General features: G+C 35.6%; 3 protein-coding genes across 6 annotated transcripts in view; 2 read left to right on the top strand and 1 right to left on the bottom strand.

Moving 5' to 3' along the window:
- The first annotated feature begins 21 nt into the window (after positions 1-21).
- On the top strand, positions 22-4,978 carry LOC132204106 (cytochrome P450 12b1, mitochondrial-like). Its single transcript, XM_059632369.1, has 5 exons — positions 22-3,070; positions 3,129-3,298; positions 3,562-3,649; positions 3,703-3,904; positions 3,959-4,978. The coding sequence occupies exons 1-5, from the start codon at positions 2,963-2,965 to the stop codon at positions 4,078-4,080; spliced, it is 690 nt and encodes a 229-aa protein (XP_059488352.1). The 5' UTR covers positions 22-2,962; the 3' UTR covers positions 4,081-4,978.
- A 204-nt stretch (positions 4,979-5,182) lies between these two features.
- LOC132204067 (uncharacterized) lies at positions 5,183-11,419 on the top strand. Of its 4 annotated transcripts, none has more exons than XM_059632312.1 (13): positions 5,183-5,566; positions 5,939-6,045; positions 6,328-6,388; positions 6,698-6,812; positions 6,885-7,012; positions 7,188-7,364; positions 9,078-9,189; positions 9,490-9,669; positions 9,721-9,933; positions 10,015-10,127; positions 10,443-10,613; positions 10,678-10,840; positions 10,900-11,419. In XM_059632312.1, exons 1-13 carry the CDS (start codon positions 5,498-5,500, stop codon positions 11,115-11,117), a joined length of 1,827 nt encoding a protein of 608 aa, XP_059488295.1. In that variant the 5' UTR covers positions 5,183-5,497; the 3' UTR covers positions 11,118-11,419. The 4 variants fall into 4 exon arrangements, with proteins under 4 accessions (XP_059488295.1, XP_059488293.1, XP_059488296.1 ...); XM_059632310.1 differs by having other exon boundaries at positions 5,448-5,566; positions 5,939-6,055; positions 6,690-6,812; XM_059632314.1 differs by having other exon boundaries at positions 5,544-5,566; positions 5,939-6,055.
- The window catches only part of LOC132204064 (ATP-binding cassette sub-family C member Sur), a 25,609-nt gene continuing 22,484 nt past the window's right edge, over positions 11,209-14,333 (bottom strand). Inside the window, exons 24-28 of the mRNA XM_059632304.1 lie at positions 14,059-14,299; positions 12,929-13,056; positions 12,364-12,658; positions 11,916-12,112; positions 11,209-11,419 (exon numbers count right to left, since the gene is read on the bottom strand). Coding sequence (XP_059488287.1) covers positions 11,267-11,419; positions 11,916-12,112; positions 12,364-12,658; positions 12,929-13,056; positions 14,059-14,299 — 1,014 coding nt within the window. The 3' untranslated portion in view covers positions 11,209-11,266. The remainder of the gene's footprint in view (positions 11,420-11,915; positions 12,113-12,363; positions 12,659-12,928; positions 13,057-14,058; positions 14,300-14,333) is intronic.

The following is a 14,333-nucleotide window of genomic DNA, read 5'->3' as shown; positions in this document are numbered from 1 at the left end:
GAAATAAGGGATGCAGCCCCACCTAGGCCTAGTTGACATTAACACATTTTTGTGCATCAGCTTTATTTCTTTTGGAAATACTGTCTTGGGGGTCGAGTTAAATTTAGGGAACCAGAGCTTTTTGTAAAATAAGAGCTACTGATCAGGATTACGGTCGACTTTGAATTACTTTGAGGTGTTTCGGCGATCGCTGTTGCTTTGGGCCCAAACTCAAAGTGAGACGGGCCCCCGAAAGGACACTCTGGAGGGAAACAATTCACCTGGCCCTGTTCCGATTTGATTTGGTAATATTAATTTAAGGCTTCACTCGTCAAAATTCTCTCTCTCCAAAAATGAGCAAAATTGTTCCGCGCGATTTATATTTCTTCATCTGTTATTTAAAGTCCATAGCTTACTGAAATATATAATTTTTAGTTACAATAGCCTGAATATTGTGTCATTTGTATTTTTGATCTTGGTTTTAAAATCGTTTCCAATTAATTTAATTAATAAATATTTACATTTCATTTTAACCGCAAGAAATATCTTTTTATGCTCAACACACTTCTGAAAAGAACCCACATCCTCTCACGCCTGCTTGTTTCACCAGTTTAAAACTCGATAAATTAAATAAAAATAATAATTTTCAATAGTCTAAGCAATTGATAATAATTCATAATAAGAAAAAAGTAATTACAACATAAAATTATAACTAGAAGTTTATAAAATATAATATAAAATTAAATTCAGCTCGTTTGACAACATTCTCACCAAATAATTGAAGATGAACGCGAGTTGGGCTTAATTTCGAATAGTTTTTTGGTGGAGGCATAAATATTTTGTATTTTAGAATTGAAAATTATTAAATTTAATGACGAGTTATATTTTTATATTTCATTTAAAATTGACATAATCCGACGGAGAGGTGAGAAAATATAATGAGAACTACTAATATTAAGTAAAATAATTCCCACATTTGCATAATTTTTTTGTTCCATTCATTTTTTTTTTTAATTCAGTTGTTCAGTTCAACACATAATTTTTTTTTTTAACTTATGTACATCATTATAAAAAATGTACAACATTTTTGATTGTATTTGGTTTAAAAAATTTAAAAAAAAAGAAAGAAAATGATTTAGCAAATATAACTTGGAAATAAAAATCAAGAACTAGAGTGTCGACAAGGAAAGTGATCAAAGTATATAAGTATTTTGCTACCCAGCACGGTTGAGGCTGCGCGGTTCTGGCGAGATCAAGCTGTTGTTGGGGTGGAGAGCGCGCCATTTTTAAAGGTTTAAAATAGTAAATAATTGTTAAATTATTAGAGACGCATTGGGGACAGTGGCGGAGGATTGACTTTCTACGACCGTGATGACACCGAACGCCACTTTTTGCGCGGCGTCGTCAGTTCCAGTCCGGGAAGCATATTGAAAAACCATGGTAGATGGTATGAATTTGCATAATTAATTAAGCGCAATGCTCTGAATCAACGCACGCTAAAATCACAAACTGACAATAAAAACGACATTTTCAAATAATTTGTCCTCTTTCTGGACTAAATTTAATTAAATTTGAGCTTAATCGCAATTAATACCGCTTGAAAGTGCTTTTAATTAATGAAAACGTGTAAATTAACTCATTCTTCACTGCGATTTTGACAATTAAAAGTAAAAAATTAAAAATATTCAAGAATTTTCGGCTCCCGTGAAAAAGGTAAACTTACGATCTTTGATTCCTAAGGAAATTAGCGCGCGTTGAGATATTCGCTCGGGACGTGGCTTAAATTTCTCTCCTTGAGATGAATTTGCATAATTAATTAAGCGCAATGCTCTGAACCAACGCGCGCTAAAATCACAAACTGACCAAAAAATCGACTATTTCAAATAATTTGTCCTCTTTCAGGACTAAATTTCATTAATTTTTGGCTCAATCGCAGTAATTGCTGCTTGAAATTGCTGTTTAATAAAAAAAAATTATTGCAACTCTAAATAGTGTTTTGAGAAAAACGTGCAAGGAAAAAAATCTAAATTTGAATATTGTAAATTTAAAAAAAAAAACGTTTTTTTTTTTTGCAGGACGGCGCACAAGTACGTGCAGCAGGCGATGGAGCGGTCCAAGGGTGGGTCCGAGGGTGGATAGCCGAGGGGGTGCCTCACAATGTCCTAAAGACAATGTCCTAACAGAAAATGTCCTACAGAAAATGTCCTAATGAAAATGCCCTAAAATTAAGAATTGAAAATGTCCTAACAGAAAATATCCTAACGCCTGAAAATTATGACAAGTCATGTGTCATGTGCAAAAAAATTTAATTTCATCCTTTCAAGTAATTTTGCTTCAAAATTTATCCTCATTTAAAATATTTGACGCTTCATACGACTAGGGTCTTTATTGGAAAATAAACTTTTGAATTAATTTCAGTAATTTTAGGCTTTTGTAATGACGTCAAATATATTTTTTTAAATATTTTTGTTTTTTTTTCAACGGGTAGTTTCTTCTAGACAATAGTTTCGAAGAATTTCGTAAAAATCTTCAGGCGATTGTATTTTTGTTTCCTACGAAAAAGTTTACTTAAAAATATCATTCAAATTTTTTTTCAAGAAAAAAAATATGAAAATTTCTAATTGAAAATGTTCGTTAAATTTATTTTCAATGTACGTTGTAGTAATAATATTGTTATTAACAATAATTTGTATTTGTGGAAAATAATATGATTGTTTCAAAATTTTATATTTTGAATTATTTGATCAACTATATCGTAAGAAATGTGACATAGAAGCTTGACAATTAGCATCATTCTTTCTGCTTAAGTGAATTCATTTGATAAGGAAAGAAGTTCTTGTTAGTCCCTGTTGAAAAAACTAAATTTTTTATAATAACTCAACCACTTTTCAGAAGTTTAGGACATTTTCTTGAAATTCAATTAGGACAAATTTTTTAGGACAATGTGCGACCATAGCTTTTAGGACATTTTCTTTAGGACATTATGATGGTACCCGAGCCGAGCGCCCTGGAGAGGATGCTTGGGCGCGACCCGAACCCTACACGGGCCGTTGTCATGGCCCTGGACATGCTCGCCGCCGGCATCGACACGGTTTTGATCAGTTTTTTCGTTCAATATTTTAATTACTACTTTGGAAATAAAATTCCAGACGTCGCACTCGCTGACGAACGTGTTGCTGCACGTGGCCGAGAACGGCGACAAACAGGAAAAACTGTTCCGCGAGTTGGAGAAAATCATGCCGGACCCTTTGACGCCCCTCACCAGCCAAATGCTCGCTGAGATGAAGTACCTCAGGGCGTGCATCAAGGAGAGCATGAGGTGTTCGCTTTACTTTCGTTCTGTCTTTGTTGACCTCTTAAAATTAGTTGAATTCAAAAATTGAAAGAAAAAATAAATAAAAAAGATTTTTTCAAAGGAAAAACTGAAAATAATCTAAATATTTCATTTCTTGTGAGTACTTTGTAAGGAATAAATAATAATTATTGATAATCATAATAATAAAATGGGTAATAATAAAAACCAACTGAATATTTTCTAAAGCTTTTGTATCTGTTAAATAAATCGAGATAAATTGAACGCAGGTTGGCGCCAGTTTTCTCTGGAATTTTGAGGAGGACGACGAGCGAGATGGTGGCGATGGTGCTTTCGAATCACCGCGTGCCCGCAGGAGTACTTCTTGTTAATTTATTGAAAAATTTCATAAAATCAATTTGAATTATCAGGTGGACGTGGTGATGGGGAACGGCGTCACGTCGCGGTCGGACGAGCACTTTGCCGAGGCGGGGAAGTTTTTGCCCGAGCGGTGGATCAGGGGCGGCGAGTTGGAGGAAAAACCCTTTCGTGTCGCTGCCCTTCGGCCACGGCCCGCGCAAGTGCATCGGCATGCGATTCGCCCTCCTCGAAATCGACGCCCTCCTCGCCAAGGCACTGTCAAAAAATCTTAAAATTTTACTTAAAAGTAAATTTGCTTTTGTTCAGATGATGCGCAGGTTCCGGTGGGAGTTCAAGTACGGCCCCGTCAAGTACAAGTCCAGCCTCATCTACGTGCCTCAAGTTCACCGTCCGCCACCGTTGACGTCTCACGCGAATATTTTTTTTAGTTTTATATCTCAGTGTGTCCATGTCAGAGTAAATTTGCAATACAGAAAAAAATGTAAAACCTTTATTGGCAGAGATTTTGATTGCTGAAATTGATATCTTACTTTTGGAGAAGAATCAGTTAATTTACACAATTACACTTTAAAACACAAAAACAAGAGTTTATTGTAATATTCTTAATACCTAAACTATACTAAATAAATACTTCTTTTAATCACAGGGCGGCGTGGGCTTCACATTTGAATTATTGTTTTATTTAAGAGACTGAGATTGCAATCAAGTTTTTCACTCTAAATTCAGCTGAGAGAAAATAACACTCTTGTAGGCGCGCGGCCGCAAAATTTTGATAGCGCAATAAAAACTGTTGAATCGCTATATTTCTTCTTCAAGCCTTGCGTGACTTCGGTCCTGTTAAATTATTGAGCACCATGAAAACCGCTTATAGACGTTAATTTTATTTAATTTCAAACCATCAACCAGCAACAAGAGTACCCGTCTCTTCTTACCGCAAAAAATAATTCTTAATTACAAATCTCGGCCTGCCAACTCGAGAAATGCAATAAAACTTGCGGTTTTGTGCTACTGTTAAAATTTTGATCACCGTGAAAATCAGTCCCTCAATTAAAGTACCATTTTATGGTTTTGCCAACTTTGGCAAAAAGACCAAATTGCTATTAATTTCGGAATGCAATAATGTAGTTTTACATTAATATATAGTTTTAACAAGAAATTCTTTCTAGTAATTCTTGTTTCAAAATTAATCGTTTATTCCGTGTATATTAATTTTCTCACGAAAGTAACAATTTCACTAATTGTATTTATATAAACTTCGACATCATTACTATGAAGTAAAATTTAGTATTTTTAATTAATTCTGCTGATGAGGAAATGCCACTTTCACAAAATAATTTGTATCGCTTGATGTCGGCGAGACCACGCGTTTAATTCAAATCTGAATACTGCGGGAGAGTCAAGGCCGGTTTATCATTTTCATCAATGCCAAGCGGAATTAAAGTCTCGCAATCTCTGCTGATTTTCCTTTACAATATTAGACCATCAGATAAATTTCAAAATAATTATAAATTTGAATTAAAACCAAATTTAATAAGACGATATATTTTTATCCTGAAAACAAGGATTTTTTTAAAGATTTTGAATCTCCTCTAATTATTTAAATTGTATTTACCTGGCCTGGAAACAACGTTGACGAAGCAGCAAACTCATTCCCCAAAAAAGATATTAAGCAAATCTTTGGGAATATTTTCATTAAAATTATACATGAGAATTGATTTTGTAAATTATCAAAAGGGTCAGTTCACAATTCAAGCAAAAAATTTATTTCTTCGTGACCATGGGTAGCGCGAATTTCTTATCAATTGATGGCCGACATAAAAGAAAGTTTAGTGGGTTGAGAAGGTCATGACAACATTCGCTCTTCGATCACTTCTCACTTGTGACTTAATTGAGCTCCTGCAAAATCATTCTCAAGTAAGTTTTTTCATTCCCTTCTCGAATTCATTCGAATAATTTAAAATCTCTTCTTTTGCCTAATTTCACAGCATTAATTTTATCAAAGTGTCTAAAAAGATTTTTATTTTGGTTGTCTGGTGATTTTTGATATCCGAGGATAATTGAGACACCTCAATATTCTTCTAGCCGATTTTATCAGTTTTATCCCATAGATTAGTTAAACATCATCATTATTAAATATCCTCTCCGGCTTTTTTTATTTGGCGACGTGAACAATGCATAAATTATCACAGGAAAATTTTCTATGCTTAAATTGCAAATAACCTTGTAATTTATTTTTGTACATTTCATTCGTGGGAAGGTTAAAAGTTTGCTTGATTAATTTTGTAGAAAAAATCGCAAAAGCCAAGGTTGAAAATGGAGATTGGAACTTCTTGGATTTGGATTTTCGTCATCTGCGCTTTTTCGCTTGCCCCTGCCCAGACTCGGCCAGCAGGGTATGATGAGGTGATAATTCAGCAAAGACACACAATTAATTTTTTTTTTTAAATTAAAATAAATCTCAATTTGAGATTAAATCGATTTGTCAAGATTTGATTGAAAACAAGAATGTGATTTTCTGATTAAATCAACACTAAAATAAGATAATTACTTTTTGATTGAAATTGAAATAAAATATGATAAATTCTTGTCAGTTCAAACTTAATCATTCGCAATTCAAAATTTGAATTTTACATCTAAGAAAAATAAATTAAAAAAATATATTCCCATTTTCACAGGAAATTAACTTCATTGACTGTTGGAATTACGGCAAAAATCTATCAATTTTTGAAGAGCCAGGTACGAAAATTGCAATTTATTGTTTTATCGCCTATAATTTTTTCAAGTTCGTGAATAGAATTAAAAATAAAACAACGGAAATCTCAGAATTGTCCAAAAATCATTATTAATGATTTTACAATACTTCATTTTCTTCTTTGCTTTAAAATTCGTCAGGCGTTTTTAGGCGCAAAAAATTAGCTGAGGAAACATTTTCAGGAAATGTTCTGGCAAATAGAGCGATGATTTGAATCTTTGTGAATAAACAGAATTTTTTTTTATAAAAATCACGATTAATTCATTCTCAATAATCGACTTCAAGCTGTTCAGAATTTCCACGACTGCGGCCGCTGGAACCAAAGTGGAATCGCCCCTTGGCTTGTCTACCTCACAACGGATGGTTTTTTTGAACGTGGTGTTCTTTTATCGGACCAAACAGTAATTCGTAAGCATTATTACTTCATGTTTTAAAAATATGGTGTTAAAAAATATTATAAATTTTCCATTCCACAATCAGATGGAAATGAGAGGATCTTGACCGTGCATAAAGAAGGGAAAGAAATTAAAATCTACGCGGGCAAATGTGGAGACGAAAATGATGAACAAAAATGCTACAAAGGACGAGGCTTATTGCAAAACAAAAAGGTTAATCGCCTTTTATTTTTCACTTTACATTTTATATTTATAGTTCCGCCGAGATGCTTGTGCTCCAAACTAATGTAAATTTCAACAGAGCAATGAATGCCAATTCGAATTATAAATTAATATACTGTGTGAAGAAGTTTATCACAACGTGCGCGGAATTAACACATGGTTTAAGGTTTTGAAGTTGAAGAAGGTGGACTTGAAGCACGGCAGATTTCTTTCCGCGCCGATCTTTGTTTCCCAAATTGAAAAGGTGGATTTGACGCCCGCGAGTGTGCAGCCCGTGTGTTTGTGGAACCGAGACAACCGAAATGACCAACACGAAATTTTTTTTTCATCCGACCATAGGAATGTACGTAACTCTGGAATTCTCTCGCAATGAATAATTGAAAATTTTTAACATCTCACTTATTTTATTTTTAAAAAGTTAATTTTTTAAGGAAAATTCGTAGTTATAAAAAATGTGAAATAGTTTAATAATTTAAATAATGGTGCAATTTTGGCCTTTTTAAACAGATGAAACGTGCCGAGAAATATATAATTAATTTATATTGAAATCTTGCATTTCAAAATTTTTTTTAAACTTTTTAAAAAGTTTGCTTTTTTTTAAAGTGGATATCAACAACGACCAAATTTTTTTAAAAGTTTTGGATTGGATGCATCAAAGCTCATCAATAGGGACTTCAATATTTTTTTAAATATCCCTAATTTTAAAATTTACAGTCGTCAGAAAAGGTCTCGATTATCGTATTTCAGTCATTCGAAGACAATTTTTTAATTATCAACATTTTGCCAATGGCTCAACCAAGTTTTTTGAAAATCTAGCGTTTGACGTAAAAATACATGGCGCATCTTTTGACAATCTCAGATCTTTGTTCTGGTTGCATATTTTGAAGGGGCAAAAAAATTTAATTTTTGACCTTTTGCCAGGGTCAATGACCTTTGAATTACAAACTTTGTTACCACTGACAAAAGATACCTTGGTTCATTAGCTTCAACCTCCCTTCAAGAAAAGTAAAAAATCTTCACCCGTATTAATTTGACAGCAGTTTTAGTAAACCTTTAAGTATCTCCGGCGGCCATATTGAAATTTGACAAATATGAAATTTTTTATTACTTGGGTATTTTTGTAACCAAAATACGAACTATCATGAAATTTATATGTAGAAATCAATAAATTCCAAGCGCTTAAAAATTAGCGTATCTTTCTCGGAAACGAGTAAAATGCAAAAAACCACGTTTTTTGACCTTCAATTAAACTTTTCTCAAAAATTTACGCGGTGACCCTCAATTTTCTTGTGCCAAATCTGTAGCCCGGTTATTAAGCAACATGATGGTGGTTCACACACTTTTGGCAAAGCTATTTTCATGTACTTCAATTACAGTTAAACGATTTTTGCGAAAATTTCACATAAGCGAGCCATGTTAACTTCAAATGCGATTTTCTCTAAAATTTATGGGGTGACCCCCAATTTTCTTGTTATCAAAATGATCCATAAGGTCCATACTAACAGTTCTAAATAAAGATTTTGCGATCCTAAGCTGTTGATATCCACTTTAAATCAAGGTCTTCCGCCTGGAGGACTGAAAATTGCCATGACGATTATTTGTCAACGACGCAAAATCTTGTAAAATATACAAAATAAATAGGGTTTGGCCGCTTTGAAATGACATTGTGCGCCGAGAACTTTATTTCATGAACGAAATCATTACAAATTTCTCTGTATTTTAAAACGTTATTTTCAATTTCTTTGATTTGTGGTCTGAATCAGACGTTATTTTTTATTTCGGGTTAATTAGTTTAATTTTGATTCCTTTTAAAAGACTGGAATAAATTCTACACTGAAAAAATATGAAAAATTACACACGTATTTATAGATTGTAAATTTCAAGTCATTTAAATATTTGATTTCATTCTCCATTCTATTAGCAAACATTAAGAGTAATAAAAAGTTGCACAAAATATACCAATTTTCCAATCTGCTTCATAAATTAATTTTTTTAAATCCACGATTTATAAGACAAAGTTTAAATTTGTGAATTAAAATGTTTGTTCGATTAATAGGAAGAGCTGAGAAAAGTAGATTTCCTACCTGAGCAAAGATGTTACCTTCATGAAGAGATCGAGAAATGGAGATGTGACCTTTACAGTAATTCAATCTGCACATCAGGTTCATGTAAGTCAAGTGAAACCTCTGGACATGCAAATCCCTCTTTTTGAAAATTATATTTTGAATTAGAGACCGCATAAATTCTGTTCAGCACAAATTTAATTGGAATTATGGTAAGGAATTGTAAAAAAATGTAAACAGTTCGTTGCAGATTCAAGAAAGTTGAATATTTTGGTAAAAAATGTTGCCTGATTTGTTTGACGGAAACAAATGATAAAATTACATCTCCAGAGATTTAAAAGTGCAAAAAATGAACCGAAAATTTGTGAAGTGCCAAATTTTCAATTGCTTTTTAATTTGTTTCAGCCGATTTAGAATATTTGGTAATTGAGAGGTCTAGTCAATTTTATCTACGCGCTCTTCTGGTCGAATCTACAAATACCACTTGTGCGTGGCTGGACTTGTTGCCGTGGACAAATGGAATCACTTGGGCATCCGTCGATTTGGCCGGGATGCCCAAAATCCCCAAACCGAAAACTAAGAAAGGTTTTTTTTTGCCTGATTTCCGGTATTATTGCATAATTTCCAAGTTTCCAGACTTTGGTCCGGACCAGAGTTTTGCTGATTGTGGACGCCGACCGGGCCGAGTGAAAAGAGAAGCCGACGAGCCGCTTCCGTTGATCACCATTGGCGTGGATGCGGTCAGAGGTCAACACCCTTGGCACGGCAGCCTCACCATTCACACGGAAACAGGACCTTTGGAAGAATCTTGCGGCGCGACCCTCATTTCCAAAAAGGTCCTCGTCACAGGTCGGTGTCTTTAATATTTCAAGAGGGGAAAAAGAATTATTCGGTCCCTGGAGAAATTCGTAAAATATATATTTCTTCTAGCGGCGCATTGTCTTTTCTGGAAGGCGAAAAAATTGGAGGGCAGATACGTGGACGTGACGCTCGGAATGTACAACCGATCGAATGAGAAAGAGACTCGGCGACAGACGTTGACGGTAAAATTTAAAATAATTAATTTGAGACATAAAAATAATTGCTGCGATCACTGCGTCTATTTGGGGATAATTGGAGATTACTTTTATTTCATTCATCAATTTGAAAGATTGCCCAAAAGAATTACAGCAGTGGTCAAATCGGTTCAATTGTCTTAAAATCTAGAATACAAAAAGCATATTCTGTTAATTCACTATTTACTTTATTTATATTGCCATTTTTATTTCAAAATGAAGCCTATTTTTTACTTAAACATTAAAATCTTGCCAAGATTTTGCTTTGAAAAATTCAACCAGAGTTAAAAATAATTTGTTTAGGCTTCGAGTCTGTTGGTTCACCCTGGCTTCGATGACAGCAGGGGTGACCTGAAAGATGACATCGGCTTGATCATTTTGAACGGCGAGGTCACCTTAACAAATTTCGTGCGGCCCATTTGCCTGTGGAACGACGACTACGATTTGAACAAAATCGCCAACAAAATTTTCACGGTGAGCTCCGAATCCATCATTTTTTTACTAGAGTTTTTATTGAAATAGATATTAATTGCAAAAGGTGGTCGGCTGGGGTCTGACGTACCAACACACACAGCCCGATGTCCTTCAAAAGGCCGACATTACCGTCGTTTCATACCAACAGTGCTTCGACAGCAACAAGCGCTTCTTTTCCCGCAACATGCGTCCGAGGGAAAACTTCTGCGCCGGAATTCCTCAAAACGGTGACATTTTATTTCAATTTCATGGGAAAAGGAATATAAAAAAAAAATTGTTTTTATAGAGATAAACGCGTGCTCGGGCGATAGCGGCGGAGGATTGACCTTTTACGACCGTGAGGTCAGCAGACGGCACGTTTTGCGCGGCGTCGTCAGCATGGGTTTGATGAGGAAATTGAGCGAGGATTTCCGAACCTGCAACCCCAAGTTCTACGCCCTCTACACCGACGTCACCAATTACATGGATTGGATCGTCGAAAACACCCCCGACATAAATCCTTAGATTTTTATATAAAACGGAAAATTCTAGTAATCATGCCGTGCGGCATTTTTTTTCTAGAGAATCACCACATCAAATGAAATTATTTAATAAATTGTGGAGGTTTATTGCATAAGTTAAATACACAAGTTTGTGCGCGTTTGTTTTGAATTTCACAAGAGGGAGCCTTCCTCGGAGGCGTGCAGCATTTCGCTGAAGAGACTCGTGGGTCTCGAGAGCAGCTCGGTGGGCGACGCGTCCTCGACCACTTTGCCGCCGGACAGGACGACCACCCTGTCGCACTTGAGCAGCGTCACCAGCCGGTGCTAGGCAAGTCAACATGATAAGCAACATTAACTTTGATAAATATAAATTTCAATTCATAAATAAAAATGAGAACTTTACTGCGGTTGTTCTTTGCAAATAAATACAAACGATCTTCTTAGTTTACTATAAGTTTCTTTGAAAAATCATCACAATATCATGCAAGTTACATAGAAAATTTTAATTTTGTTCGACTCTTTTTAAATTTCACATAATATTCTAAAAGCTGCGAGTTTTACATTGAGGATAAATTTCAAATTTCTATTTCCACATTTTTAAGTTCGGATTTGTTTCAGTATTTTCTAGCAAGGTGGAACTTTTTAGATTTTCTATCCAAATCTATGAAGCCTCCCTGAACAATTGTGGATATTCCAAGCAAATTGAAGTTAAAAAGAAATTTAAAGAATAAAAAGCTATGAACAAAATTCAATTTTCTTTTTTCTGTGTGACGAATGGGAACTATGGGAATTATTATTGTAATTTTTATAGCAAATTTACCGCGATTGTGATGACGGTGCGTGTGTTGAAGGCGTGGGCGGCGGCGACGAGGAGGCGCTGCTCCGTGGCCGCGTCCAGCGAACTGGTCGCCTCGTCCAGCACCAGACAACTGGCGCCGTGCAGAACGGCCCGCGCCAGGCAGAACAGTTGCCGCTGCCCCGCGCTGAAGTTCTCGCCGCCCTCTTTCACTTCGCCGTCTGAATCCATAACAAAATTTACAAATTTCAGAGAGTGAAATAAACTTCAAAAATCATTTCCAGGGACAATTTTTTAAACCCTCCAATTTAAAGCGGATTTCAATAGCACTGAATTTGGCGATTCTGAGCTTTTGAAATCATCTTTAATCTAAAATTTAATAAGAATCGTTTAATTTTTGATATTTTTTATCAAATAATGAAGTCAAAACAATCAACGGTAAAATTAATTGGAATTTATATTAAAAACTGACCCAATCCGCCGGGGAGGTTTGAGGCGACGGTTTTCATTTGGGCGACGTCGAGCGCGTCCCAGAGCTGCGCGTCGGAAAAGTCGGCCCTGGGGTCGAGGTTGTCCCTGAGCGAGCCGCCAAACATGATGGCGTCCTGCGGGATGGCCGAGAGGCGCGACCTCAGGGTGCTCAGGGGCACGTCCTTGAGCACGTCCAGCCCGTCGATCAGCAGCCGCCCCTCGAACGCCTCCACCATCCCGAACAGGGACATGGCCAGCGACGACTTGCCGCTCCCGGTCCGTCCGCAGATCCCGAGCTTCAAATTTTTACATAAATTTAATTTGACCAAAAGCCTTTGATCAATTCCAAGGGGACAAATATTGATTTTATTAACATTAAGGAGAAATTTTCATAAAATTTTTGCATCAATTTTTTTTAGGAACATATTAATTTAATTAAATTTTCTTCGGCAAGTTCAACAGTGGAAAAAATTGAAGATTTCTCATAAAAAAGGATTTTTTTTCCCTTTTTAAACTATGTATGTATTTCACTAGTTTTGAGAAGTATTCTGAAGAGAAATTTATACCTTTTGTCCGGCAGGAATGTCCAAGTCGAGTTTTGCAAGGACCGGTTCTCTAGAAACGTCGTACCTGAGGGAGACGCCCTGGAACTTGATGTGGCCCTCGTGCGGCCACTGCTTGGGCACGCTGGCCTCTGAAAAGAATCGCCCCAATTGTAGGCCTAGTCCAGCGGACAAAAATTCATGCCAGTTTAAAATGTCCACCGTCTTTTACATTGAGACACAGTTTATTTTTATTACCTTAGGTTTTCCCCTGCCTCTTCTCTTTTTAGGTAAAAACGTACCTTTGAAAAAGGTGGTGTAATTTTTAATTTATTTATTTTTCCTATTCCTTGTACAAACGTGAGACAAACGCCAATCAATAGGAACTTTAATTAGCTTTCAAAAACTTACCAAGTTTATTTAAATCAGGCAATTTTTGGCGTTGATTCTAACAATATAAGAACATAGATCAAAATTGTGATATTTTTATTGTTTTTTCAGCTCTAGCTCTTGTGTAAATCATTTTAGAGAAAAATGGTTCATACAAAACTTGTAGACAATTTAATTTTGCACAAGTATTGTATTAACTATTTTCTTCTAAATCCAAAGCGACATGAGTTATTACAGCGGAAATCTTAAAAAATTAGGGTTTTTTCAACATTGAGCAGAAAATCTCATTTTTCATAATTATCGCTTTGATAACGTTTTTCACTTTGGATTTGGATCAAAATGTTAAATAAATAAAGTGTACAAAATTGAATTCTCGACAAGTTTTGTTTGAAACATTTTTCTCTAAAATGTTTTCCAGAAAAGCTACATCTCAAAAACCAACACAAAAATCACACAAAAAATTGAACTTTGTTCAAAGATATAATCTTATTTAATTTAATTGGGTACTGAAAGCTAATTAAATTTCCAATCAATTGACTTTTGTCTCATGTTTGTACAAGAAATGGAAAAATTACAACAAAAAATAAAAAAAACGCCACCTTTCAAAGGTACTTTTTTTACCTACAGCAGGGGAAAATCTCAGAAAATGTTCTCAGATCAGACTGGTGTGAATTTTGATTTTTTTTTTCAGGGCTAAATCATGCCAAAATCTTTTGGCGAGCCCTTTTGAAATGATTTTTAATTTAATTTTTTTATTAAAATACCCAAGTGATCCTTGTAGTCCTCCTGGGGCAGGCGGGCGTACTGGTCGAGCCGCTCCACGGCCGTCATGTACATTTCCATGTCGGCCAGAAACTTGACCACCCAGTTGAGGTAGATGGGCACCAGCAGGGTGTAGTTGACGGCCAGGCCAACCAGCGCCGGCGTGACCACGTGCGGCAGCAAATGGGCCGACAGCAGCGCCGTCAGCACGGCCGCGAACACGATCACCCCTCCCAGGTAGTCCTACTCAAGAGGTCAAAGGTCAAATTTCAAAAAA

This window comes from Neocloeon triangulifer, unplaced genomic scaffold (assembly GCF_031216515.1).
Source record: "Neocloeon triangulifer isolate White Clay Creek 2 clone unplaced genomic scaffold, ASM3121651v1 ptg000020l, whole genome shotgun sequence".
Lineage (NCBI taxonomy): Eukaryota > Metazoa > Arthropoda > Insecta > Ephemeroptera > Baetidae > Neocloeon > Neocloeon triangulifer.
Note: the sequence above shows the minus strand (reverse complement) of the source record. Positions and strands in the feature narration are given on the sequence as shown.